This window comes from Camellia sinensis, chromosome 3 (assembly GCF_055761805.1).
Source record: "Camellia sinensis isolate YWXY chromosome 3, ASM5576180v1, whole genome shotgun sequence".
Taxonomy (NCBI): Eukaryota; Viridiplantae; Streptophyta; class Magnoliopsida; order Ericales; family Theaceae; genus Camellia; species Camellia sinensis.
In genome coordinates, this window is record NC_138963.1 from 95,229,071 (window position 1) to 95,256,721 (window position 27,651).

The following is a 27,651-nucleotide window of genomic DNA, read 5'->3' on the forward strand; positions in this document are numbered from 1 at the left end:
GAGTTGAGCTTCTTTTGAAGGAATCATCTCAATTTGAAAAAAAAAAACATTTGAGATTAGTAAGGTCATTTTAAAATCAATTTTAATGATTTGAATCGTTTATTTTATTTTATTATTATTATTTTTTTTTATCAGCAAAGAAAATTTAATCAACGTGAAATTAAAAGTACAGGAAGATGAAATGCACTGAGAAAAATTCGGAAGTATAAAATACTCCTACTACTGCTACTCGCAACCATACAACTAACCCCTTGGCCTCACGATTTTTTTTTTTTTTTTTTTAACAAGAAAAACGTAAAGAAGGACTTAACAGAAAATAAAATACAAGATTCCCACAAAATCAACCCACCAAAACACCTAAACTGCTAAAAACCTATTCTAACACCCAAGGTGGTAACCCAATAATTTTAATCACCTACTGCACTACCAATGCTGTTGCACTCCACGCCTTTGCTGCCCACGCCTATGCTGCACACAGCCACGCCTATGGTACTGCATTCCCAAAGTCAACCACCCACCTGCTATTTTTGAAACTAAAACTTATCACCTATGCTGCTCCAACTTCCAACGCCCACCTGCTACAACGCCCACCTGCTACACGCTCCTCTGCTCCTGCATGCTTCTGTGCACGCTCCTCTGCTCCTGCCGAGGACATCTCCATGGCTAGAAAGGCTCCCTTGACCAGAAAAACTCCATAGCCTCCATGCCCACACAAAGCCCCAACCCTAACAGAAGCAGACTGTCAATCTCCCTTGACTGAAACTATGGCCGGAAACACCTCCAACCATTGGATTTCCAAACCCACCTCTGCCACTTTATCCGCAAGCTCACCCACTCCTGACAACACGCTACCGAGACAGTTCCTTGGCCGGAAAAACTCCATAGCCAACGGCTCTATGGCTGGATAAAACTCCATACTCAGCTCCACTCTAAAACAACGAACAACTGTCGAGACACCACCATACATTTGAATGAAGCTCACCCCTCAAACTCCCACTCAAAAAGGAGCGCTTGAATGAAATCTTAGACAGATCTAGATCAACTTCAACACCCTAGTTCCCCCCAAACAAAGCACCGAAGCAGACTCCATAGATCCGAACCCGAGCTCATCCCTCAAACTCCCACTCGCAAAAGAGCACCCGAATGAAGATCCAACCAGATCTGACCAACCTCTATTCCGGTCCAAAACCGACCTCCTTCTACTCTGTTTTGACCCTTAAACCAAGCACCCTGTTGATACAAAACAACCCCCTGTTGATACAATATAAACACCCCTGTTGATACATAACAAGCAAACCGAGACACCCCCTGATGAAACAAAAGAAAGGACACCAAAGTGGAAAGAAATTGTGGGAATCAAGTTTATTAGAAACAAAAACCAGCACACAAACACACAAGAGAGCTGGGCCAGCCGACCGCCATAGCCAAAGGCGGCGGTCGGCCGGCCAAAAGTGAGGCTCGGGGGTAGAGGTTTTTAGAGAGAGAGTAATACAAAATGTACTTAATTCGAGAACGAATCGTTTATATTTTTAAACTCGTTTAATAGAACATTCGTACAAAAATCAAGATGATTGAATAACATGAACTCACCAACAGTTTTGAAAAAAGTTGAAGGCCTGAAAAAGTAACCGAAAAGTTATCAGAGAATGAAGTTTATCAGCAAAATTCTATAAATTGTGTTGGTTTCAGTCACAATATGTAGGTGATTACAAGCAAGGATGGAACCAGATTCTAGCATATGGGGCCGAACATATATATACTAACAAAAATTTTAAAATATATTTATATGTATAGACTACAACATCAATTTCTACCAACATAAAATGTGAAAAATAACATAAACATATATAAACAAACATGTTTTCTTATATTTATGTTGAGTTACAAAAGATAACAATTGTAAAATATTCTATCGACACTATTGTGAGAAACTTCTTTTTTTTCTTATATTTTTTTCCAAATTGTTAAACTCTATACTTTGATCCACATGCGTCACCCCATCTCGCCGCCCTCTAGGTCCATCATTGATTAAAAGTTGTGACAAGAGGATGATCAATATAACAACTGCTGGTACTAGTTCTTATAACTACATGAACACTGCTAGTACATTATGTGCATACTAACCAAATCATCACCAATAATTTATTTGATGCTTGTTTGTAGAGTATGATTTTAGGCGGCAATGAAACGACAGGAGTCTCTTTGACGTGGGCGATCTCCTTACTACTGAACAACCGTCACGTATTGAAGAAAGCCCAAGACGAGTTGGACATCCACGTGGGCAAGAACCGCCAAGTGGATGAATCTGATATAAAAAATCTTGCATACTTACAAGCCATTGTTAAGGAAACATTGCGGCTATACCCTGCCCTGCCATTGTCAGCGCCACGTGAAGCCATGGAAGACTGCACCGTGGCTGGCTTCCACATCCCCGCTGGCACACGCCTGTTAGTTAACCTCTGGAAGCTGCACCGTGACCCAAACATTTGGTCCAACCCCTTAGATTTTCAACCCGAGAGGTTTCTTGTGGATCAGATAGATTTGGATGTCAAGGGTCACCATTTTGAATTTATACCATTTGGATCTGGCAGGAGGATATGCCCTGGGATCACATTCGCACTTCAGGTCTTGCACTTGACATTGGCTAGGCTACTTCATGGCTTCGAATTGGGAACGGTCTCAGACTTGGAGGTTAATATGACTGAAAGTCCGGGGCTGAGTGCTCCAAAAGCAACTCCAATGGAGGTTCTCCTCACCCCACGACTCTCTTCCGCGCTATACAACTGCTAAGCAACATCTTAAAAAGGAACAAGTTAGGTAGATCACAGCAGCTTACGAGTATTTATGTAAAGAATTTGAATAGCACTTTACTTATATTTGCATATTCAATCTATAATGCACGGTGTAATGCCCTATGTGCATATCGCTTTTAAAGCTATAAACTTCTTGCAAGCATTAATTGATTTCACCTTGTGAATTGTTTAGACAAAACGATAGAATTGAACATCCAAGTAGACAAGTTACGTACACATCCTTAGGTATCTGTTGACTATGTTACACGGAAGGTTCATTATATTCATCGTGGAAAAAAATTGGAGCAAAGTTGATGGTATTAATGTTTTTCGCTCTTTTTGTTTCCACGGAAAATAATTTCTTGTGTTGGTTGCGAACTCAAAAATGATGTGCTAGTGGTTTGTGGTAGTGGTAGTGTTGGTGTGGTTGTGGTGGTGGGGTGGCAGTAGTGGTAACCGGGTGGTGGTGGTGGTGGTGGTGGTGGTGGTGGCATCAGTGATGGAGGCAGTGGTTGTGTGGTGATAGGCCAAATGGCATTTCCACTCTAGTTTAGAAAACATTTTCTGCCTTAGTGGTAGTGTTGGTGTGGTTGTGGTGGTGGGGTGGCAGTAGTGGTAACCGGGTGGTGGTGGTGGCACCAGTGATGGAGGCAGTGGTTGTGTGGTGATAGGCCAAATGGCATTTCCACTCTAGTTTAGAAAACATTTTATGCCTTTAAGAAGTCAAAAATGGATTTTATTTTTTTATTTTTTTTAAATCAACTCATTTTTCATGCTGTATCAAATTCTAGAAAATGTGGAAAATATTTTCCAAAAAACATTTTCTGCCGAAACAAACCGATCATGAAAAATTGTAATTTCTGTTTGAGACAAACTCCAAAAACTTGTTCACAAAACCTGGCAGTAGAAAATAGTTTGTTGTCTGTGACACCAAAGGCATCATGTGCAACCTGCAAAGAAGAGATACGAAGCCAACTACCAAGAGCTTCAATTTTAAATGTCAAAATCTGGACAAAGACAGACATTAAACTGCATGTTTAAACGTGAAAAGTAATTCCGAAGTGCTATTACATAAAACAGAAGCCATTAAAAGGTTATAGATTTTGCAAAGTTAAGAAAAGAAAAAATGGATGAACAAAATAACACAATCTTCTGCAAAAGCCAGCAGCAACGGAAGAAAAAAAAAAAAGAAGGAAAGAAAAGAAAAGGGCACTTAAGTTAAGATCAAGTATTTAAATTATAAAATAAAAAAATAATAATAGAAAAGTAAAAAAAAAAATATACCCTATCTGGTACCTTTGTTCAACTATAAATGAGACACTCAAAAGAAGTATATAACAATAAAGGTATCTGTCACCTTTGACAACCCACATTCTGCAAATTAATCTGCCAACTCTCTTCTTCAGCTAAGAAAAATTGTTCCCGGTGCACAAAGCTCATGTTGAGGGCTGGAACTAGGAGAGGTAGTATGTAAACAAGCTAACCCTATTTTTTGTGGATGTGACTCAAAGCTGTATTGTGGTGTGGATATGACTTGCTTTCGAGTCAAGCCACAACCTCTAAAGAGCAGCCCAGTCCACGAGGCTCCAACCACCATGGGGTGTGGGGAGGATCATATGCACACAGTTTTACTCCTGCGCTGGGAGAGGTTGTTTTCCTATTCTTCAAAAAGTATACAAAATAAACGGAGCTGCTGCAGAGCTCTAATTAGAGCTGCTGCAGTACAGCTCTAATGAGCTGTCCATGAAAAAAAAAAAAAATAGTGAAGTAAAAGACAAAAAAAGAGAAGGAAAAAGACAAATTAGAGCTCCATTAGAGCTCTTTTTTTAGAGGTCTAAATCATTTTTTCAAAATAAAATAGTATGAAAAATGGAATGGAACTTGCATGAAAGACAACGCAGCATAGAAAATTTATCTGACTCACACAACATCCAGCACATTAGCAAGCTAAGAATATTTTCACATCAAATAAATCTTTACAGCAACTTAGTTAACTGTCTCCTCGTCAGTAGAACTAATCATTCCACCATAACAAAAAATTCATTTTCTCTGGTTAGCCCAAAATATGCTACCAACAACATAGAAATTCTTTTAAGGAAACTTGATCTTTAAGCATCATCTATCAAAGAACTAGTACTTATCTTGCAAAACATATATAGCATCGCCTCACAGCAGCTATTGCATGAACAGACAAGAATTACCACAGGCAAAATTTGTAAAAACCTTTCAGCATTGTTTTTTCTCCAGATATTCACTCTTAGCCCTCAGGCGTAAGTATGCTCTATAAAATGTTCAAAATTTAAACATCTTTAAAGTACAGAGTAGACACATACACTCCTACAACGCATAAAAATAAAAGAAGCTTGTAGAACCATACAATGAAGCATGTGCATAGCCGATGTAAGGCTTTTATGAAACTCTTTCAAGTTTTCCATGTCTACTTTTAGAATTTTCCAATGGTGTGAGATCTGGGCAGAAGATTTCCAATGGTGTTTAGGTAGAATTATTGGCAAACAAACGTGATCACAGACCATTACTTTCTGTATGTGCTGTCATCAGGGGTAATGCCTTTGCTAACCATTTCTTTGAGGAGCTCTTCTGCATGATCTCCCTCCTGGTTTTTGCATAAGCCTTGTATTAGTGCATTGTAAGTGAGAAGGGTTGGATTGAATCCTATACTTAACATCTCATCTCGAACTCTAAAGGCATCCTTTATATCACCTCTCCTACTGTACCCACTAATGAGGGTGTTGTAACTAATGTGATCTAGTTTAATCCCCCTTCTCTTCATCTCATCAAGAAGCTCACGAGCTTCTTCAACTTTACCCTTTCTGCAATGACCCTGCATTAAAGTGTTGTATGTCACTTCATCTGGAGGAACCTTCATCCTATCCATCTCCTTCAAAAGGCAAAGTGCACCGTCCACATTCTCATTGGCACAGTGCCCATCAATCAGTGCGTTGAACATTATAACATCTGACAAAACACCTTTGTCCATTATCTTCACAAATAAGTTATCTGCTTCCTTCATTCTATTCCGCTTGCTCAAAACGTATATAAGAGATGTGTAAGTAACCCGTGTAGGCTGAATCCCTCTACTAAGCATCTCATCATGCAGGTTGAAAGCTTTCTTTGCATTGCCAGACCTACAATACCCATTGATCAATATGTTATACGTGATGGCATCCGGAGCCATTCCTTTTCCTTCCATCTCGTTTATCATATCATTGGCTTCAACGACCCTACCTTCCATAAATAGTGCATGAATAAACAAATTATACGTGGACACAGTTGGCATTATGGCTTTCTTTACCATCTCATCCCTATAACTAAAAGCCCTTTTCCAAGTTCCCTTTGTTGCAGTATCCATCAATCAAAGCGTTATATGTCACAACAGTTGGAAACAATCCATTTTCCTCCATTTTCTCAAGAAACACAGATGCCTCCTCAACCCTTCCCTCCTTACACATACCACTAATAAGCGAACCATATGTATACGAATCTGGCATGATCCCTTCAGCTTTCATTACCTCAAAAAGCCGACGAGCCCCTTCAAGGTTCCCCCTCCAACAATACCCATGAATGATGGTATTGTAAGTAACAACATTTGCTTTAAACCCTAAACCCGCCATGTACCCAATAAATTCCTTAGCCTTCTTGAATTTCCCTTCTTTACACAATACATTGATCATTATATTAGAAGTGTACACAATTGGATTAATCTTCAACCTAAACATCTCGGCATACAAAACCTACACCGTGTCTGTCCGGTTCAATTTCAGAAACAAACTCAACATATCATTACCAGTTTCAATCTTGGGCAACATACCCTTATCTTTCATTAGGTAAAAGCACTTAAACGCCTCATCAGCTCTTTTCAATTCAAAAAACGCCCTAATTAACAAATCAAACACAATTGAGCTTGATATCTAATCACTCTTGGGCACCCACTAACTCATCGAAAATCTCCCTATTCATCAAAACCCGGAAGTTAATTACGTTCTTTACGAGTTGTAGAGCTTGTTTGGGCGATGGAAGGCAGTAGATTATGGCAATGGCGATGCAATGGTATTGAATGTTGAGGCTGTGAGGTTCGATTTGGCCTATGAATTTGAGAATGAGGTCTGTGTTTGCACGTAGATTATAAAGGACTGTTGAGACTAAGGTGGGGGTGAGAATGAGTGAAACGTGTTTGATGAAATGCCACTGAGAAGACAAGATAGATTCTTGCAAGAAGTGTGGGGTTATGGGTGGGGTAAAGGAACGGAACGTTCTACTATTTCTATTCTACTATGTTTATTAAGTTAAGCAACAAAAACAGAACAAGGAAAGGAGATGTTTCGGCAATGAAGATGGAGAGAATTTACATTGTTTATTATGTTGGTATGAAAGCCAATTTATAGAATACAACTCCATGAAAAAACAAAATCAAAAAGTATAGTCCAAATTTAATACCTACTTAATTGGTTGAACTATCAAATACATACATCCAAATTTGCAAAGCTTTCCAAAAGTTTATACTACAAAAGTGTACTAGCCTAGTCTTAGGCTTTGACAATTATGCATGACTTCTAGACATATAGTTATGGAGGTTCTGACAAACTCCAACTTAGCAACAATTATATACAAATATACATGATGCAGGTAAATTGTCTACTCTCAATTTTCAAAGGGATAGACTGAAACAAATAAGATTTGGTTGATCTTATTTGTCATGTAGTGTGAGCTGAAAAGATTTTTCTAACCACTTCTCGCCCAATAATGCAGGTTACTCCACATGTCCTGGATATGGTTGGAGTCGATCATGAAACAACTGCATGTGATAGTGGGGTCCACTATGCTTCCATCTTGTTTATGAGATTGTGATATTCTTCATCAGTCTCTGATGGATGGGAATCAAGATCCTGGCTATATCGCTCATTCTGAAATTATTCTACATCATCCGTGGTCATGGCTAGTTCCAATAGAATATCCAAATTATTTCTCTTTTTCAGATTTAATAACATGTCAAGAGTCTCATTAATTTATGTAGGAGACCTTTGATATGTTATGGGAAAATGAGTGACAAATAGTATTCTACCATCTATGACCATGAATGGCAATTTTGCTGAGCCATGGATATTAGAAGTTGCCTGTGAAACAGTTATTAGACTGTCTATCAAATATTCTGTCACAGGAAGTTTTTGAATAGTTTTCAATCGCTCCCTCCTGCAATCTTCATCCAAATAATCATCTTCAAATTCAAAATCTTCAGTTTCTTTGAAATACCAAATTTGGTATGTTTGGAAAAAAAATGTTAATGTTCTCGTTCTCGCCAACCAATTATGCTAGAGATCTAAAAAGTATAATATTTACTCCATCGAAAACGTCTTACTACCCATGAGAGCATTGCTTTTATGATCATTAAATATTCTATCCACTGGATTGGATCTAAAATTTAGAAAATAACTTAATTAGTTATTCCCCAATCTATATCTTCAAAATACCACATGTTATGCCATGATGGTTATCTGTCTAATCTTATCACGATGATTCTTAACTCAATTTTTTATTAACAGAAAAATTTCTTTTGGAAGCAAAGTTCTTGCTTTTTCAAAAAGACAAATTCTTTTTATTTGTTCAAAAACTGGGTCAGAAAACTTATCTGATATGAGGTTTGATAGCTGAAGAAAATTAATTATTTGTTTCAAAATTAAAATCTTCATTCCAATTCATTTGTTTAAGGATATTGAAGCAAAGGTGTAGACACCCCATTTTTGAACGTCCTCAAGACTTGGGCGTCACCGTTTGAACACTCGGTGATTATCCATGTTTGCGTTTGTTTGGAGTTCCCGGAGGTCTCGGCTCGCGCGCCTTGCCTCAGGATCTCCGAACTCGACCGTTTAGTGTCTGGTTTTGCACCAAACACTTGTGTCTTGCCTTTGAGAGGCAGGGTAGGGCTTGTAGACCATCCCTACCCACCGCCGGCAGTGGCTAGAGGCCACTGGCTGGTGTTTGCTGCCACCGGCAATGTAGTTTGGCGGCCGACACTATTTGTTGCCGGTCAGCACTATTTTGTGCCGGTCGGCACTCTTTTTGGCCAAGATGACATTTTTGGCCGGCCGGTTACTGTGCAGTTGCTTTTTGAGATATTTTTAGGCAGCTGTATTGCAGTGACTTTCCCTCCATATACGTGTATGGAGGGATGGCCCTCTAGTTTTGCTTAACTTGTAAGTTTTGCAAGTTTGGTTAAAGGGGCAGCAAAAAAAGAGGGACCTAGGTTAGAGAGAGAGATATTTTGGGAGCAAAAAACAGCCATTGTTGAGCTCTTGTTCTAGGGTTTGGGTGAGATACATTTTCTATCTCTCTTTCCCTCTCATTTGTTCACTAGGTGCTTTGTGTCTTACTATTGCACACAAACACCTAGTGTTTCACCTTCCTCTTGGAGTTAGGGTTCTAAGGGCTTGTTCTTGAGTTTCTTGACTGGTTTGGAGCCAAAGGAGGCCATTGGAGCATCATTTGTGAAGAAGGCTTCAAGGGTGAGAATCTAGTCCCATTTTTCCCCTTTTTTGCATTGATTTTATACCTATCTTAGAGCTGTTTTTGTGCTTATTGTATAACATAAAAAAGTTCTTTTTTTAGGCCCTCTTTATTGTTTATTAAGAGTGTTTCTTGGTTTGAGGGTTGTTGATCACCCTTAGGCCTTGAAAGGCCTCATTTCGAGCCATTTTGTGCTAGCTCCGGGATTTTGGTGTTGAGGTCTCTTCACCACTGAAATCTTGAGGGATTTCAGTGGTGAAGATGATGCTTTGAAGTCCCAAGAAGGAGAGGGCCACCCCCTCTCCTTGTTGTCCTTGAAAAGGACATATTTTGGCCTCTTAAGGAAGCCTATGCTTGAGTGTTTGTTGAGCATGTTTGGTTTGTTTTTCATGCTTATATATCCATAATATAACATGATCTTAAGTTGATTTTGGAACTCCATGCATGCTTAGCATAGTTGCCATGTAATGCCTTATTTATGCCTTAACATGTTTTAGGTTGTTAGCCTTTGTTGGAGCATGTTTTAGGCTTGCATTTGTGAAGATTTTGTGCTTATCTTGACATGTTTTAGGTCTGTCCCTAAGTGTTTGGGTTGATTTTGGCATGCTTGATATAGCTCCTTTGTATTTGGGCTTGTTGGCCTTGAGTATGTGCATGTGTAGCATGACATCTTTGCATCGAATTGGTGATTTGGGATCATCCTACATGCCATTTCAGTTCCATTTCCATGCTTGTTGGATTGCCTTGCATGTCTCTTTAATGCCTCATAAGCTTGTGTAGCAATGCTCCATGTCTTGGTGCTTATTCATGCTTTTGTTTTGAGTCATTTGAATGCCATTTAAGTGATTCTTGAGGTTTGTTTTAGCATGATTTTAGAGCTCATGTTGCATGCTAATTGTTCATGATTGTCCCTTTCAAGTGTGCTTGAGGGTTGTCTAATTTGCGCCTAAGTGTTGGGCCTTAATTGTGTGTACGTGTGCATGTGTTTTGGCTTCTTGTTTTGGTCATTATGGCCACTGTTTTGGGCCTTATTAGAGCTGCCTAATTCATGCATAAGCCCATCTTGCCATCCATTTGCATTTCCATATGTATGCTTGCATGATTGCATAAGTTCATTGCCATGCCATGTTGCATTCCTAGCTTGTATGCCTAGGTTACATTGCATCTTGCATGCATGCCTTGTTCCTTGAATTGGTGATAGGAATAGGGCCTTGTTTGTTTGATTGGTTTGCATTGCATTTGAAACCAAAGTTGCATACTTGGTTCTTTGGGCCATCATGTATGGGAATGCGTGATTGGTGGTTCGAGAATCGAGGCACATGCCCCTTTGAGCCATTACAATGATAAGGGACATGGTTGGTGCATACATGCCTTGAATTGTGCTGCCATGCTTTGCCTTGCCCTCTGTTGCTGTGAGTTGCAGGTTCTGCAGGCCTTCTTTGCCGACCGGCAGTGTAAGGTGCCGGCCGGCAATATTTACTCTGCCGATAGCTTCATTTTGTGCCGATGGATACACAACAGTGCCGGTGGTGATTCCATTCAGCCGGTGGTACTCCCCAGTGTCCAGGGATGCAACCCTGAGGTTTTGACAGCCTCCAGAGGAGTGAAGAAAGGAAAACAGAGGCAGCCTAAGCATGGCGGCGCATTTCCCGAGGCGGTTTATCTGTTTTTCTTAGCTTAATTTAATTTGTTAATTAAATTAGTTAATTTGTAATATTAATTAGCTTGCGTAGTTAATTAATTTGTAATACTTATTCGGTCCCTCCGAGTGAGGGAAAATCTATAATAAGTGTGCGTGAGTGTGTGTATGTCTTCCAACCTCACGTCTTTCTTCCCTTTTATTTACCTGCTTATGATGGTAGATTAGGGCATGTTTAAATTCAGCATACCTTATGCTATGCATGCGTGCATTCATGCATTTTGTATTACATGCATTAGGCTCGGTACATCACGCTAACTGCATTCGTACTTCAAATAAAAAATTGAATATGTGATAATTGTGCATTTTCACATGACATGTTTAGGATAGCCGAGCCTATTCTAGCAACATTTTGTATGCGATGCATTAGACACTCAACATGGACTTGGATCATGCATGTTTGCTAACGAGTTCTTTGTTTTGACACGAAGTACGATGTAAGTATTTCCGCTTTAGCATATCGCATGAGTGTGAATGTTGCCATGACAGCATGCTTAACATGTGGCTAGATGCTTATGTGTTATAAACTGCTAGAATGCCTGTGGGTGGAGGTTGGATTGTTTGAGTTGGAAAAACTCATTGAAATCCGCGTTTTAGCCTACTTGCGAGTAGCGAATTTCAAAGCATTTTCAAAACAAACGGATATGCAATGTTTGTTCCCAAATTAGGCAACCTAGTCTATACTTGTTTGCTGCGCGCATAACATAGTAATTCTAGGCTAATAAAAGGAATAAGAACACATAAAGTTTTCAAAAACGGATATCACGGTTAGTAGAGGCCGGTCTTCGGACCGGGCGAAAGGGGGTGCTCATAGCTGACCTTCCCCGATCGTACCCAAGCTCTCGAGCCGAGACAACTCCGGTGATGACGGACATGTGGCCTTCGGCACCGAGTCAGGGTTTCCTAAATTCCCCCATTTTAAAATATTTAGGTGGCGACTTTGTATCTGGCAAAGCAGTCCATGTTTGGCACTACTTTTTCAAAAATCTGTTTCTCAAAACGATTTGCCAGATTTGGACTCTTTGGTTCAGATTAAGAACCGTGACACAAATCGAGTCCGAACTGTAGCGAGGTCCCCCCGTGGACTTGTTACAGTTTCTGGCGACTCCGCTGGGGACATTTAGAGAGCTTGACTCGAACTCGTGATATCCTGTTTTGATTTCATTTATGTGTTTCTTTGCACTGCATGTGCATTGGTGCGCCTAGGAACACAGTGTTTGCCATCTGCCATTCCTGAACGGTTTGCCGGAGGCTTGTCTTGTCAAGGCATGTCCATAAGGCTGACCGGCTATGGGCTCTGACAGTATGGGAACACAAACCCCGATTTTACCGGGGCACCCCTTTTGACCATTCGACCTAGTGCATGTTCGGATCCATAGTGACCATTCCAAGTTAGGACAGGTTGCTTACCCAATATTAGGTTGTTTGAAAACCGCTGTGTGCGTAGCGAAACCCTAGCTCCTGACGAAATAGGATAGGGAAACCCTACCCCAACATAGGGGTGATTGAGCTTTCTTTACTTGTTATGTGCTTTTAGAGTGTATCTCTACAGGGACGCATATACCAGTTTGCAAGTTTGAGTATCGAGCCCGAGGGCACCAGAATCAGTATCGTTGAGAATCAGTTATCAGGAATCAGTTATCCGCGGGTATCAGATTCAGTGTTTTGGGAACAGAAATCTGGGAACAGTGATCAGCAGTAGGGTACAGTTGTTTGGCTACACCCGTATTCGATCAGTTTGAGGCTGAAATGCTGTTTATTTCTCCTTTCAGTTCAGAGAGTCGCAGAGTTGATACAGAATAGCCAGTGTCTCCCCCTTGCTGAGGCAGGATTTATGGCGGCACAAAATACAGAAGAAGTTGTGGTTATGACGGCTGCATTGGAGCAGGGGACCGCTCCGCAGAGTGAGGCCAACATCAGTATGTCACACTCGCCCAGGTTGCCCGTTGTGCACCCGGTCTGGGCTCCTCAGTTATACCAGGCTCGTGAGCCCACCACCTTCGAATTGATGGGAATGATAGGTGACCTCCAAAGGTCTGTGGCAGACCTCACCTATGGAATGTCGGCTTCACCACCAGCGGCGCCGTATGCCGGGAATTTCGTGCCACAGGAGCCCCCGTTACTGGGGCGGATTGTGATAGAGCTCAGCCAGCCAGAGGTGGCTTCCAGCTACAGCCGCGACATGCCAGCATCGACCCAGACCCTTGATCAGGCTGAGGCCAGAGGAAAGGACAAGGCAAAGGTAGACGCCGACCCTATTGAACAACTGCTGTGGGCAGTCGAGGCTCTAAAAATCAGAGGGATGAACAAGTAACAAACATCTGCAATCGTGATCAAAGCTGTGGATGATGCTTTCCCCACTCCAATCAAAGGCAGTTCAAGCCAGGCAGAAAATCAGGATGGGCCCCGTCATGCCCAAACAATTCCTGTAGTTCCCAACCCTGCACCTGGAAAGGTTCAAAAAGCCAAGGCAGCGCCAGCCGACCCTTTCGCCAGCGCATCTGGCAAGAATCCTCAAACTTCAAAGTACCTGCCCCGAGGGCGCAGGGTCTTTCACGACCTCCACATGCCTTTGTCTAGGGCATTGCTAATATTGGCGAAGAATGGGCATCTTAAGCCTTTGGAGCCCCGGCCACTCCCGAAGAATCTCCCCGCCGCTCATGATGCTACCTTGTACTGCGCGTACCATCAACAGTCCGGTCACAATACCGATGGATGTTCCCGCCTTCGTCATGAAGTGCAGGATTTGATTGATAACAAGGTTATCCTACCACCCACCTCAGGCAAGCCCGTCGCCACTCAGTTGTTGGATTTCGAGGGCTCAGATACTGCGAGTATGTGAAGTGGACCGCCTGCGGGCAACATTTGATGTATTTTTGAAGCGTCTGGCACGCATTTTTGAGCATCGGTGAAACCGAGTTTTGTAAATCCTGGCTTGGATGTCGAGTCAGTCTTTTGTTTTGAGTCTGTCTCTTTGTCTTGAGTCAGTCTTTTTTGCTTAAGGGTCTGTCTGGTTGTATCGAGTCAGTCCCCGTTGTATATAATACTAGGTGATTCTGGGGTTGTTGTCCCGAACGCCATTTTGTTATTATTTGTTTTTGTTTTGAGTCTGTTTCTGCCGAGGGGCCAGTTGCACCAACAAACCCGAACGGAACGGCTGTTGCTATCTCAACTTCATGCTCGCTTTCAGCATAAGTGCCAAGAGAATTCGATTGGGTCAACAGTACATCTCGCCTGCTCTCCTGCGTGCCAAACTCATTGCATTAACCTAAGTTTTCCAAAAATAAACTTTTTTTGAACACTGCGGTGATAAAAACGAAGATGAAGGAATTCCTCGGGTTTTCCAAAATTTTGATCACTCTGAGAGAAAGAAAGGCGTGCTAAGCCTTTTTATGAATGAAATTATGCTTGTCGGCGTGAGTACTGGGAAGGATCCTGGCCTGATCCAGATTGGTTCCACACTATCTTCGGCGCGAGCGATTTGTCGCTTTCTTAAAAACTTTCAAAAACAGATGTTTTGCGCGGCCCTGCGAAGACCTGTGTGGAATCGCTCTTGAGATTGCGCAGCCTAGGATCGCTCTCAGCCTCAAGATTCAACCTATTTGTTTTCCGACTTTGAACCCGTTCAGAACGTTCAGAAAGTTCAACGGACAAACGCCATGGAGGCCCGTGTGGCCAGTTTTGAAGCAGCCCTCGAGCAAGAGGCACCAAAGCCAAATCAGAAGGAGCGGATCTCGCCGGAAAAAGCTTGTGGAGTAACCGGGATGGATTCTCCGCAAACCAGGGCAACAGCCGTTCTCTTAGATACAGAGGGGGCTTCAATTCAAAAAAACCATTTGGCATGGACTTGCTACACTTTTACCCTTTGAGAGGCTCGCTGGGCCGAAAACCCGGAAGGGCGACCCAGGCAAAAGTTAGAGCAAGAGAAAAATACAGAAAAACAAAAAAATACAAAAAAGAAGAAAAGAAAAGAAAAAGACAAAAAAAGAAGAGAAAAAAAAAGAAAGAGAAAAAGAAAAAGAAAAAGAAAGGAAGCTCGCAAGGTCGAAAACCCGCATTGGGCGCCTTGGCAAAAGTGAGAGCCTAAAAAAGTGAAGGTTAAAATACCCGAGTGTACCTTAACCGGAACTACGTGAGGCTTGATTCCCATGTTTGGGATACGTAGGCAACTTCATCATGAAGTCCAGCCCCCAACGCTTTCATAGCATTTCAGTCCATGCAATGGTTTCGATTTCATCCCCAAAGTCCAGTGGCCGACACCCTTCAAGGTGATTGTGTCCATATATGTATTATGACCGTCTTCTTCATCTCTGTGTCTGAGAGTTCGACCATCGCCAATGAAGACTGTTTACAAATTGCTGCGGCACCATCCCAAACAAGGGGCAACTTTCCGTTGCCACAAGCCGTCGTGAGACGCCATTCAAACTAGGGGCAACTTTTCGTTGCCTCCCACCCCCCTTCAAACCAGGGGCAATTTTCCATTGCCTCCGATCCGAGGTTGCGCGTCTCGAAGAGTAAGTTCCATGCTTGTTGAGCATCAGCTGTTTGAAAAATAGTTTTTGAAAATTTTTACTGAGGTTGACTATTTTCTCGAAAACTATTTCATTTTCCAAAACTGGACCATTGTCTTGGACCCAAAAGGAAAATTTTCAGTGCTTGCAGCCTGACTTGCATACTTTTCAAATCAAAAATCGAACAAGTACGTTAATCCGATTCTCATTTTGATCAAAATTGTTTTAGTGAAAAGCAAAAACGAAAAGAATGGTTAAAATGATGAACTAGGGGCACAGTTGAGCCAGGCGTTCTGTCCTTTCCCCGTCATCGACGTACTTGCCAGAAGAGCGCTCTACCCGTCAGAAGAAATAGCTGTGAGCTAACGGCATCGGGCGTGAACCCGCAACTCCCTGTTCATCCATCAATCACCCCGGGGAGGGATGAAAAATGAGAGAATGAAAAATAGAGAGGTGTAAGTTGAGAGAAAAGTGAGAAAAAGGGTTTTTGAGAGAAAAATCCGAGCTTGAGAGTTGAGTGATGTGAGAATCACAAATCAGAAAGGGTGGGAAACAACGCCTAGAGAAACTGGCCCCTCGAGATCTGAGGTCCCTCATCTTCGTTCACGCGTCTGTGTGTCGTGTCTCTTTGATTTGACGGTCTCGTCTTTTGTTTTTAGTCTTTCCCGAGCGTGTCTCGTTGTGTTTAGGTCGTGCACCTATATTTGAGTCCTCCCCGCTGTGTTCAGTTGTAGGCTCGATACCCCGGTTTGAAAAACCCTCATTCGATTTCAAAAATCACTTACACTCGGAATGCTGTGCCATTCTCTACATTTGAACGTGTTCCGACTCCAACCGGTTCCATCTTTGAGGTCCGTCCTGTCAGATTGGGCTGTTTGTTTGAGAATTGCTGTGTGCAGGATGAACCGAATGCTGTGCTAAGGGCTGTATATAGATTAATCCCCAGCAGAGCAAGGGCTGTGTGTCCAGAATCAGGCAGTGGGCTGCTTGGGTTATTTTGCTGTTGGCTGTTTAATTATCTGATTATTACAAGTGCAAGTGTTCAATTTTCAGACAGCCAATCAATTTCATTTACATTGAGGTGTAACATGATGAGATGCAATGCATGAGATGTGTAAATGTAAACACTTTTTCAGATAAAAAGTCCGTTTCATTTCATTATCTTTTCAAATGTACAAGTTTTAGAAACAAAAATCTGTCTGCGACAGTACAAGGTAATCTAACTACCAACAAAAGGAAAAGTACAAAAAGAAGAAGATAGCAAAAATCTGCATCCATGTCAAGCAACTTCAAGGGCCGTCAGTCCATCCTAGTCCTCTTCCTGGACGAGGGTCCAGGAGCATCATCAGCGTCGTCGTCAGAGCCCGAGCTAGAACCGTCTCCGGTCTCCTCCTCCGATGACTCGGACTCCGCCTCTGCCTCCGCCTCTGACTCCTCGTCGTCGTCATCATCCGGGACTGGAGCTCTCGAGCTACTCCCGACGTGAGTACGCCCTCCCCTGGTACGGGGAAATATCCTGCCCCCCTCATCTCTCCCCCGGGCAGGGACAGAAGGCCCAGCTGGAGCACCTCCTGCCATGGGAATCTGGAAAGGAGGCTGAAAAAGTACACAAAAGGGAAATGCATCAGTATACTGTAGACAGTTTATCAGTGCAGAATGCAATGCCGAGTATAGTGTATGAATGCCGTGAGCAGTTTAACAGTGCAGAATGCAGTACATGAGTGCAGTATGAGAACGCCGTGAGCAGTTTATCAGTACAGAGTACAGTGCAGAATGCAGTGCATGCAGTGTGTCAGATACTGTGAGACCAGTGTATCAGGTGTTGCGCCGTGCATCAGATTATGTAAAGCAGTATATAAATGGTTTGAGGCCAGTGTCAGAAAGACATACCGGTATGCTGTAGAGGGCTAGGAGATCAAATGTCCGCTGAAGCATGCCCATCATCGAGGCATTCATCGCCAACGACTGACGGGTGTCCTCAGAAGAGGCCTGCACAATATCAGATGCATTAGTATTCTGTGGAATATCAAGCAAACCAAAATGAAACGACTGTACAAAATGCAGTAGTACGTACCGGAGGTAAATCGGGGACGTCAGTGAACTCGTGACCAGCCGGTGGAGGGGCGAAGGGGATCTGATAGGTCGACCCACCCTGCCCCTGGAAAGTCAGTACAGCAGGCAGGGCAGGCCAGCCAGCTCCCCGTCCTCCCTGCACTCCACCCCTACCACGGACCCGGGCCCTCCTCGAAGATCCAGCCCCTGCTCCCGCTCCGGCCCCAGCCGCCGATGCCACAGGCCTGGCCCCCTCTGCTCGATGACCGCTCAGGGGGCGCATCAGGTACGTCCGCACGTACTCCTGATAGTCTCTAGTGCCTCGGAAGCCGGCCTCCTCCCAGCCGATGGAGTAATCATCCAGCTGCTCAGTGGTGAGCCCCTCGGTCTCCCTCATGTCTGCAGGAGGGGGAACCGGGACTATCTGCTCAGGTAACCCTAGGGACTGGCGTAGAAAACGCTCCCCCAGGTACCAAGCCCAACAGACCGGGCCCTCAAGCAAAATTCGGAAACGCGAGGTCTCCTCCGCACCAGGGAACCGACCCCGCATCGCCGCCGGCATAGGAGCCCACGACCGCCATGTGATCTGAAAATGACAGACAGTTTGTTATCTACTGTTATTGAAATATACAGTTGAAAAGCGAAGCTTAAATGAACTGAAAGTAAAGCATACCTCCGCGGGGGTGATGGTGTCGAAATATCGGCGGAAGAAGCCGAATGTCTCCCGTGGTCGCTGGGTGCATCTCCCGTCGAAACGACTCGAAAACGGGACGGCCAGGGGAGTCTCCGCAACTGGCACGGGGGCAAGCCTAGGAAAGTAGGCGTAAACCCACAACTGCAAAACAGATGTCAGTATGACCATCAGAAAAAACAGAATATGCAGAATAAAGCAGAAATGGCAGAGCCGTGTGTTGTGCAGTGTATTGTGTGCAGTGTACAGTGTGAGCAGTGTACAGTCAGTGTAAAGCAAAATGTATGTGTGTGCCATGTGTACAGTATACAGCAAGTATAAAGCAGACTACAGTGTGTGCAGTGTACAGAGTACAGAAAGTACGAGACAGAAATGAAAAAAGCGGAGAAGAAATGTACCTCCCAAGCCCGCCAGTAGCCTCCGAGTAGCTGGCCGCTGCCGCGCGAAGCCGAGCTCATGTACCCGTAAAGGGTGGCCAGAGCAGCGCCGCCCCAGTCATAGTGCAGAATGTCCCGGAGGTCCACCAGTGCGCTGAGAAGACAGAGAGGCACGGTGTTCGCCCGGTCGGCGAAGATGGTAGTCCCAAACAGGAACATGAGGAAGCCGCGAGCATACCTCTCCACGTCCTCCGAGGTCATCTCCGCCTCCTCCTCCAACGCGGGCTGGACCCGAAACTGGACCTCAAACCAGGAATATTGAACGAAACCTGGGCGAGCTAGGGGTGGCGCCTCCCCCAGTAGATGGACCTGAGCGGCGGTCCACTCATCCATGTCTATGTCAAAAGGGATCGGATCACCCCCTACCCCGATGCTTGTGAGCATCGAGAAATCATGAGGGGTCATCGTCATATCCCCTGCAGCAGAGAAATGAAAAGAATCGGTGGTGTCCCACCATCTCTCCGCCAGAGCGGCAAGGAGAGGCCTGCAAGTGGAGAGCCTGGAGAGTCCTCGGCAGAAGGCGCCGAAACCCGCTCGATCCACGATGCGTCGGACTGCGTCGGGGAGCTCATCATACCACTCCCGTGCGCCAGTATTCCCATACCCGCGAATGGTATGGGAACCCTCCTGTAAACAGAAAAATAATGGTGGCAAGACAACATTCAAAATGCAGTTTTGAAAGAACAGATATAGCATGTATGCAAGTTTGTCAAGTTCAGGCAAATACCGGGTGCCAGTGTGCTTACAGTGAAATAATACGTGTGATGTGTCAGCATGTTTAGGTGTTTCAGAACAGATATAGCGTGCGTGCAGGTTTGACAGATTCAGACAAATACTGGGTGCCAGTGTGTATGCAGTGAAATACAGTGAGTGCAGTGTGTTTGAGTGATTCAGGGCTAGTGCAGTGTGTGTGCATGTGTCAGTCTCAAACAGATATCAGTTGTATGTATGTTTACAGTCAACTACAGTCTACAGCACATCAGTTTTCAGCAGTTAAAGAATACAACTAACTATGACAGTTTTTGTATCCTACATTGCGGAAAGTAAACCAGAAGACAGAGAGTTACCTCGGAAGTGCCGAATGAAAGGTGGGAGGTAGGCTCACGCAACAGTAGCTCAGGCGCCACGTGCCTCTCGAAGCTCCGGAACTGACGCAGGCCGTCGGGGGGCAGAACATGGATCGCCGGCCGGTAGGTCGCCGGGTCGAACGGGCGCTCGCTCAGTGGTAGGAGCTCGGCCACGGGATCCATCTCGTGGTCCGGGGGAGTCCCGCCACGTGGGATGTCGTCCGCCATGTAGAAAATGGTGTGAAAATGGCCGGAAAAAGGAAAATCGGGTCGGAATACGAAAAGTCAACTCCCGAGAGGGTCGGAAATGGCCGGGAAGGTCGGAATGTGAAAAGGCACAGGAATGAAGAGGAAAACGAGGGGAACAAACCCCGAAAAGGCGGGAAAGCCAAACGAGGCACCGATACAAAAATGTGATCGGTGGAAAATGTCCGAAACGCGAAGAAAATCGCGAATCCGACGACGAAACGGGCGTAGAACGCGAAGAAATGGGCGAAAATGAGAGGGAAGCGCTATAGAGAGAGAGTGTGAAGGATTTCGACGGTAGGGAAGTGAGGCACTAGGGTTTGGAACCCTATTTTATAACACCCGTGGTGAATTGTCAAAACTGCCCCGCACCAGCAACTGTTTGCCGGTCGGCAATGTTTTGTGCCGGCCGGAACTTTTTTGTGCCGATGAACTTATTTTGATGCCGACGGCCAGCCGGTGGCCTCCCCTTTCGGCCGGTGGGGTTCCCACAGCCTTGTTTAGGCCATTTGAGTTGTTTTGGGTCTTCATAGCTCAAGAGAGTGCAAGAAAGTGCATCTCCTACGCTCAACCGGCCTCCGTTCTGACCGCAGGCCGTGTCTCCAGTGCGTGGCACTCGAATTCGTGCAAGGTGTATCCTTTTTGTATCCTTTTAAATTCAAAAGTTGCACCATGTGTGTTGCACGAGTTCATCACACTACTTCGGTGCATTACATCGCACTGTCATGCGCCACACATTTGCATTGTTATGCACGTGTTACATGCGTTGCAACACGCACCCCTTTGCATTGTCGTGCACATTTCTCATGCATTATCATTGCATTTCCATTCCATGCATTGTCATGCATTCCAGAATACGGGCGTTGTTGCGCATTTAAGCCCATTTACATTCCGTGTTATAGCGACCCCGGTCTTTTCCCATTTGACTATTGTGTCCGGACATAGGTTCCGTAGATTCGGTCATTGTATAATGGTTGTTGTTGTCCCTTATTTTCTCTTTTGGAATTATAGGATGTGTTGGGCAGGTTTGTTTCAGGTTGGTTGGGTTTAGAAATCAAGTGTTGCTGTCCAGTATTTTGGATCTTCGCTCGAGCGAGTAGTTTGTCGCTCGAGCGAGCTGTTGTTTTTGGTTCTTCGCTCGAGCCGGGGTTTGGTAGCTCGAGCGAGAGATTGCGTCTGGTTTGGACCTGTAGCTTTGCATTCTTGGCTCGAGCGAGCTTTTCTTCGCTCGAGCGAGTTAGTTCGTTCTTCGCTCGAGCAATAGTTCCTTCGCTCGAGCGTGTGTCTGGTTACAGACCTGAGGGTTTGAGTTCTTCGCTCGATCGAGCTTTCTTTCGCTCGAGCGAGCTTTTGGGTTGTTGGCTCGAGCAAGGCTTCCTTGGCTCGAGCGTAGTTTCTCTGTGTCTGGTCGCTCGAGCGACCAAGTCTTCGCTCGAGCGAGCCTGTCCAGTATATATTTACAGCAGCGGGTTTTGATCAGTCCTTTTCATCTTCTTTTTGATTCCAAACCCTAGGTCCGACTTCTCCTTCTCCCTACTCACCTTCTTTCTTAGATTTGATCCACTTAGGGTGTGTTTCTACCCTAGATTCTTCATTAAAAAGATTGAGGGAGTCAAGGGCTTTCATTTAATCTGAACATTTGGCGAATTGGAGCACTTTGGTAATTGGACACTCATCTTTGTCTTCACCATTTGTGTTGTTTTCTTCGAGGTAGGGATTTCCTACTCCATTTTATAGGTTTTGTTCTAAGTTTTGGTATTTTAACATGTTGGGGATACTTTGGTAAATTTTGGGAAAAACCCTAGTTGTATTATTGAATTAATTTGTATAAGTAATTCATGGAATTGGGAAAAGAGGGTTAAATTCATGGAATTCATTGATAAAATGGCGTAATTGGATAATTGGTATCATTTGTCTATTGAATTGTTGACATAGTTGTTTTCAGTTTAGAAATAACTGTTTTGGGCTATCGGTGGAGGATAGTCGTGATTGTTGTAGACATTGCATGTGGATTAGGAATAACTGAAACTAATCACATTGGTTAAGTCATTAATGTTGACTATGGCATTGATACAGAAAATACGTGTATTGATTGAGCATTGCATTTGCATACATTGTTTTGTGTGTGGGAGGAGATAGGGGATGTACTCCACGGTTTAGGGGAAGATAGGGGATGGACCTCTAAACCGGATTTTGTTTGGGAGGAGATAGGGGATGGACTCCATTAGCATCACTTTTATGTGTGCTTATTTATATAGAAGTGTTTTATTGATACAGCACTAAAATGTGTATCAATCTGGAAGTATGAAGTGTTTGATTTGAGCTTGAGTCTCATTTGTTTGTTGATATTGGAAGGATGTGAATATTATATATGTGATTCACTGTTGTAAGTTTGGCCAGGTTCTGAGCCATGTTGATAAAATTGGAAAGTAAAACGTATCTTAGACAATAGTGTCATGAGATTGTAAAATGAAGTAATTGATTATCTTGGTTAACCATCTGTTGAATACTATTGCTTTATTCATTGCTTATAAGTGGTTTAGTATATTTCTACTGGGCTGTGGCTCACCCTTTATGGGAACATCATTTTCAGGTTCAGGTGATAAACTACCTCCAAGGACTTAGCTTGGGAGGGTTTGGCTTCTGGATTGGAGAAGACTACCTTTAGTTAATTGTCTTTAATTATTAGTACATGTAAACATTCAAGCCTAGGGCTTTTCTTATGTTGAGTTAGAACTCATATTTTTGTATCCAAGTGTTGGCTTGGAAAGATGTAAGCCTGCAGGGCGTTTTATCCGATATTACATGTAATACTTTATTTGGTAATACTCTGATGAATGAATTAATAAATTGTCTTCTTTAAATAATGCATGTCACTGATATATAATGGGTTTTTTTTTTGAGGGCGTTACAACTTGGTATCAGAGCGTACCGGGTTTGAATACTTTGGGGTACGTGGGAAGTGATTAGTATCACATTGGGTTCGTCTCGTTTGATAGAGACTTAGTGTAATGTTATATGCTTATGTGATAACATGTTTATGTGATTATGTGGGTATGGAATGTAGTTTCTAGGATGTTGATTGGACCCTTGAGTTTCTAGTAGTCTTGTTGGAAAGGCACTTGATCACTGCTGCTTCCAACCGGAACTATAGTAACGCATTGGGACTATCATTATCCGGGAATGAAATTCGTAGGTGCTTATGTGATTATGTGCTTACGTGGAATGAATTATTGTTGTCCATTGCATTAGGACGCGAGTGTTTAGCTTCGGCACATTTATTAATGTGCTAATGTCTTTGTTTCCTTTATTAGGATGTCAGGACGAGGACGAGGACGCGGTAGGCGTGGTAGGCCGGGTAGGCAGGAGGTGCCTGTGCCAGAGGAGATTCCGGCAGTTGAAGAGGGAATTGGTCAGGCCAATGTGGCCGAGCCAGTAGGCCAGCAGGCTATGGGCGCTCTAGCCCGAGAGATAGCAGGGGCATTCAGGGAGTCAGTAGGCATTCTCAGAGCTGAGAATCAAGCTCAGGTTGTTATTGCGGATGCAGGACCTTCCTTTCTGAAGAGGGAATTCTTCCGGTCTAATCCGGATGAATTTGTGGGTGATCCTAAAGAGCCGCTTAAGGCAGATGAATGGCTCGAACAAACAACGAAGACGTTTGAGATGCTTGGCATCGAAGACGAGGGGTTGAAAGTGACCTTGGCATCTTTCCAGTTGAAGGGGGATGCGGGTCAGTGGTGGAAGTTTACTAAGGGGCGTATAGGAGGTACGTGGGAGGCTTTTGTGAATGCTTTCCAGGAGAAGTTTTTATCTCCGGCAGTCAGGGAGAAGCTGCGAGACCAGTTCTGTCAGCTTAAGCAGTCGAGTTCTTCTGTGGCCGAGTTTGAGGCTGCATTTACTAGCTTGTCCAGGTTTGCACCTGAGTTGGTGGCGTCTGAGAAACGCCGCTGTATTGAGTTTGAAAAGAAGTTGAGGCGTGGCCTCAAGCTGAGAGTTGGGGGAACTATGATTCGGGATTATGGGCGTATGGTTGATGCTGCAGCCCATATGGAGATCATGATGCAGGAGGAGGAGGAAGGGCAGAAGGGCTCCAAGAGGAGTCAGGATAGTCAGAGTGATGGTAGGAGACAGAAGGGTTTTAATCCCCAGCAGTCTCAGGGTAGCTTTTTGAGATCGACTTTTCCTGTACCGAGTGCTAGTTCGGGGAAAGGCAGTCAGGGAGACATTACCTGTTTCAAGTGTGGTCAGCTGGGCCACAAGTCTCCAGTTTGTCCTCAGAGGGGAGGAGTGCAGAGAGCAGCATCATCTTCGGCTCGATCTCAGAGCCAGAGTCAGGGTAGAGGTCAGCCACTCTCGTGTTATCAGTGTGGTCAGCCAGGGCACATGAAGAGGTATTGCCCACAGTTGGGTGGCACACCTGGTGTATCTGGTTTGAGGCCGATTCAGGGTCAGCAGCCAGCTCAGTCGGGTCAGGCCTCGAGGGCTAATCAGGGGGCTTCATCGTCCCAGACAGTGCAGAAATCTTATGCTCCTAGGGGTGAGCAGGTTGATCAGAGGTCGTCTGGGCGTGTGTACGCTGTTACCGCGCAGGATCTTGTACCGGCTCCATCAGTTGTGAGAGGTACCTTCTTGTTTTGCAACTCGGTTGCTAATGTTTTGATTGATACGGGTGCATCTCATTCCTTTGTGTCTGCTGCATTTGCATCTGTTTTGGAGTTGGAGTTAGCACAGTTAGCATCTCCTATATGTGTAGTATCACCTCTTGGGGGTGAATTGATTTTGAAACAAGGTGTTAGGGGTTGTGATATAGAGGTTGATTATCATAGAATCCCATTTTCCTTTGTAGTTATGCCTATGAGGGGTTTCGATGTTATTTTGGGTATGGACTGGTTATCGTCATACCGGGCAGTTATTGATTGCTACCGCCAGAGGGTCACTTGTTGTACCGTGAGCGGAGAGTATTTTCATTTTCTGGGGGACCGGGTTGGTGATGTGTTGCCACCGGGGTATGTTCGGCGAGGAAGGAGTGAGCTTAGTGGGCTACTAGCTAACCTTTTGATTAGTGAGGATAATGAGACTCAGATTGTGTTGCCAAGGGTGGTTTGTGAGTACTCGGATGTCTTTCCCGAGGATCTTGTAGGTTTGCCACCGTATCGGGAGATTGAGTTCTCTATTGACCTAGTGCCCGGCACAACGCCGATTTCCATGGCACCTTATCGTTTTGCCCCAGCCGAGTTAGTTGAGTTGAAGATCCAACTCCAGGAGTTGCTAGACAAGGGTTTTATACGCCCTAGTGTTTCGCCGTGGGGAGCACCGGCCCTCTTTGTTAAAAAGAAAGGTGGTGCTTTGAGACTTTGTATAGATTATCGAAAATTGAATCGGGCTACGGTTAAGAATAAGTACCCTATGCCTTGTATCGATGACCTGTTTGACCAGTTGAAGGGTTCCCGTTGTTTCTCTAAGATAGACTTGAGGTCGGGTTACCACCAGTTGAGGGTCAGGGAAGAGGATATTCCGAAGACGGCATTCCGTACGCGGTATGGCCATTATGAGTTTTTGGTGATGCCATTCGGGCTCACCAATGCACCGGCAGTCTTTATGGACTTGATGAACCGGATCTTCTGGGAATTCTTGGATCGGTTTGTAGTCGTTTTTGTGGACGACATCCTTATCTATTCGCCTTCTGAGGAGGAGCACGAGGCACACTTGAGGGTGGTGCTTGAGTTACTTAGAGCCCATAGGCTGTATGCCAAGTTTGGGAAGTGTGAGTTCTGGCTGAGAGAAGTCAAATTCTTAGGCCATGTGGTATCCGGTGAAGGAGTATCTGTTGATACATCCAAGGTAGAGGCAGTGCAGGATTGGGCACAACCTAAGAGTGTATTTGAGATCCGCAGTTTTCTGGGATTAGCTGGGTATTACTGTCGGTTTGTAAAGGATTTCTCCAGGTTAGCATCACCGTTGACTAGACTGACTCGGAAGGGAGTCAAATTTGTATGGAGTGAGACTTGTGAAAAGTCGTTTCAGGAGTTGAAAGTTAGACTGACTACCGCTCCAGTATTGATTATTCCAGAGAGAGGGTTGGGTTATGCAGTCTATTGTGACGCCTCACGGGAGGGTCTGGGTTGTGTATTAATGCAAGAAGGGAAAGTAGTTGCCTGTGGTTCACGTCAGTTGAAAATTCATGAGCAGAATTACCCTACGCATGATCTAGAGTTAGCAGCTGTGATATTTGCCTTGAAGATTTGGAGGCATTATCTTTATGGTGAAAAATTCGAGGTATTCTCGGATCATAAGAGTCTGAAATATTTGTTTACACAGAAAGACTTGAACTTGAGGCAGAGGAGGTGGATGGAGTTCATAGAGGATTATGATTTTGAATTGCATTATCATCCAGGAAAAGCCAATGTGGTGGCCGATGCCCTTAGCAGGAAACCTGTTGGTGACATAGCTAGTATAGCCATCCGAGAATGGGAGATGTTGGGTGCACTTGGGGAGTTTGATTTACTTCCGGGCGAATCCGTTGAGGCTGCGGCCTTGTTTTCTGTTGTTGCACGGCCTACACTTGTGACTCGAGTGTTAGAGGCTCAGAGAGGTGACCTTGAGGTAGAATCTCTCCATGAGAAGATTTCCGGTGGGAAAGTTGAGAAGGGTTTGACGGTGTATACCGACCTGAGTGTGAGATACCGAGACCGTCCGTTTGTGTCGGAGTCATGCCGAGAGGAGGTACTCCGAGAGTTTCATCATTCACGCCTTGCGGTGCATCCGGGAGGCACTAAGATGTACCGGGATTTGGGTCGTCAGTTCTGGTGGCGGTGTATGAAGAGAGATGTGGCAGCTTTCGTATCTAAGTGCCTTACTTGTCAGCAAGTGAAGGCTGAACATCAGAGGCCAGCGGGTTTGTTGCAACCCTTGCCTATTGCTGAGTGGAAGTGGGAATACGTCACTATGGACTTCGTTGTGGGTCTTCCGAGGACTCAGCGGGGTAGTGATGCTATTTGGGTGGTTGTAGACCGGTTGACTAAGTCGGCGCACTTTATTCCTATGCGCTTGAGAGATTCGGTAGATCATCTTGCCGACTTATATATTCGGGACATAGTGAGGTTACACGGGGTTCCAGTGACGATCGTCTCAGATAGAGATCCTCGTTTTACTGCCAGGTTGTGGCAGAGTTTGCAGAGTGCCTTAGGCACTAAGTTGACCTTTAGCACGGCTTACCATCCTCAGACTGATGGGCAGTCCGAGCGTACTATGCAGATCCTTGAGGACATGTTGCGGGGTTGTATTCTAGACTTTGGTGGGTCGTGGGAGAGGCATTTGCTGTTGGTGGAGTTTGCCTACAACAACAGTTTCCAGTCTAGTATCGGTATGGCACCATTTGAGGCCTTGTATGGCCGACCGTGTAGATCTCCTGTTTGTTGGGCTGAGGTGGGTGATGCACCTCTGTTGGGTCCGGAGTTGGTGAGGGAAACGACGAAGAAAGTTGAGCTTATCCGTAAGAGGCTTGTTACAGCACAGAGTCGTCAGAAATCGTATGCCGACCGTAGGAGGAGACCTTTGGTGTTTGAGGTGGGTGATCATGTCTTTCTGAAGATATCACCTAGACGGGGTTTGATGAGGTTTGGGAAGAGTGGGAAGTT

General features: G+C 44.5%; 1 protein-coding gene and 1 pseudogene across 1 annotated transcript; one reads left to right on the top strand and one right to left on the bottom strand.

The window, feature by feature from the left end:
* The first annotated feature begins 1,574 nt into the window (after positions 1-1,574).
* LOC145822680 (xanthotoxin 5-hydroxylase CYP82C4-like) lies at positions 1,575-2,968 on the top strand. The gene has a single exon (XM_082920411.1). The coding sequence runs from the start codon at positions 2,167-2,169 to the stop codon at positions 2,788-2,790; it is 624 nt and encodes a 207-aa protein (XP_082776537.1). The 5' UTR covers positions 1,575-2,166; the 3' UTR covers positions 2,791-2,968.
* Positions 2,969-5,325: 2,357 nt separating this feature from the next.
* Positions 5,326-27,651, bottom strand: part of LOC114313034 (uncharacterized) — a 28,968-nt pseudogene continuing 6,642 nt past the window's right edge.

Excerpts from the sequence above, each read along its gene's own strand:
- LOC145822680 (XM_082920411.1), top strand. The coding sequence starts at position 2,167 with ATGATTTTAGGCGGCAATGAAACGACAGGAGTCTCTTTGACGTGGGCG.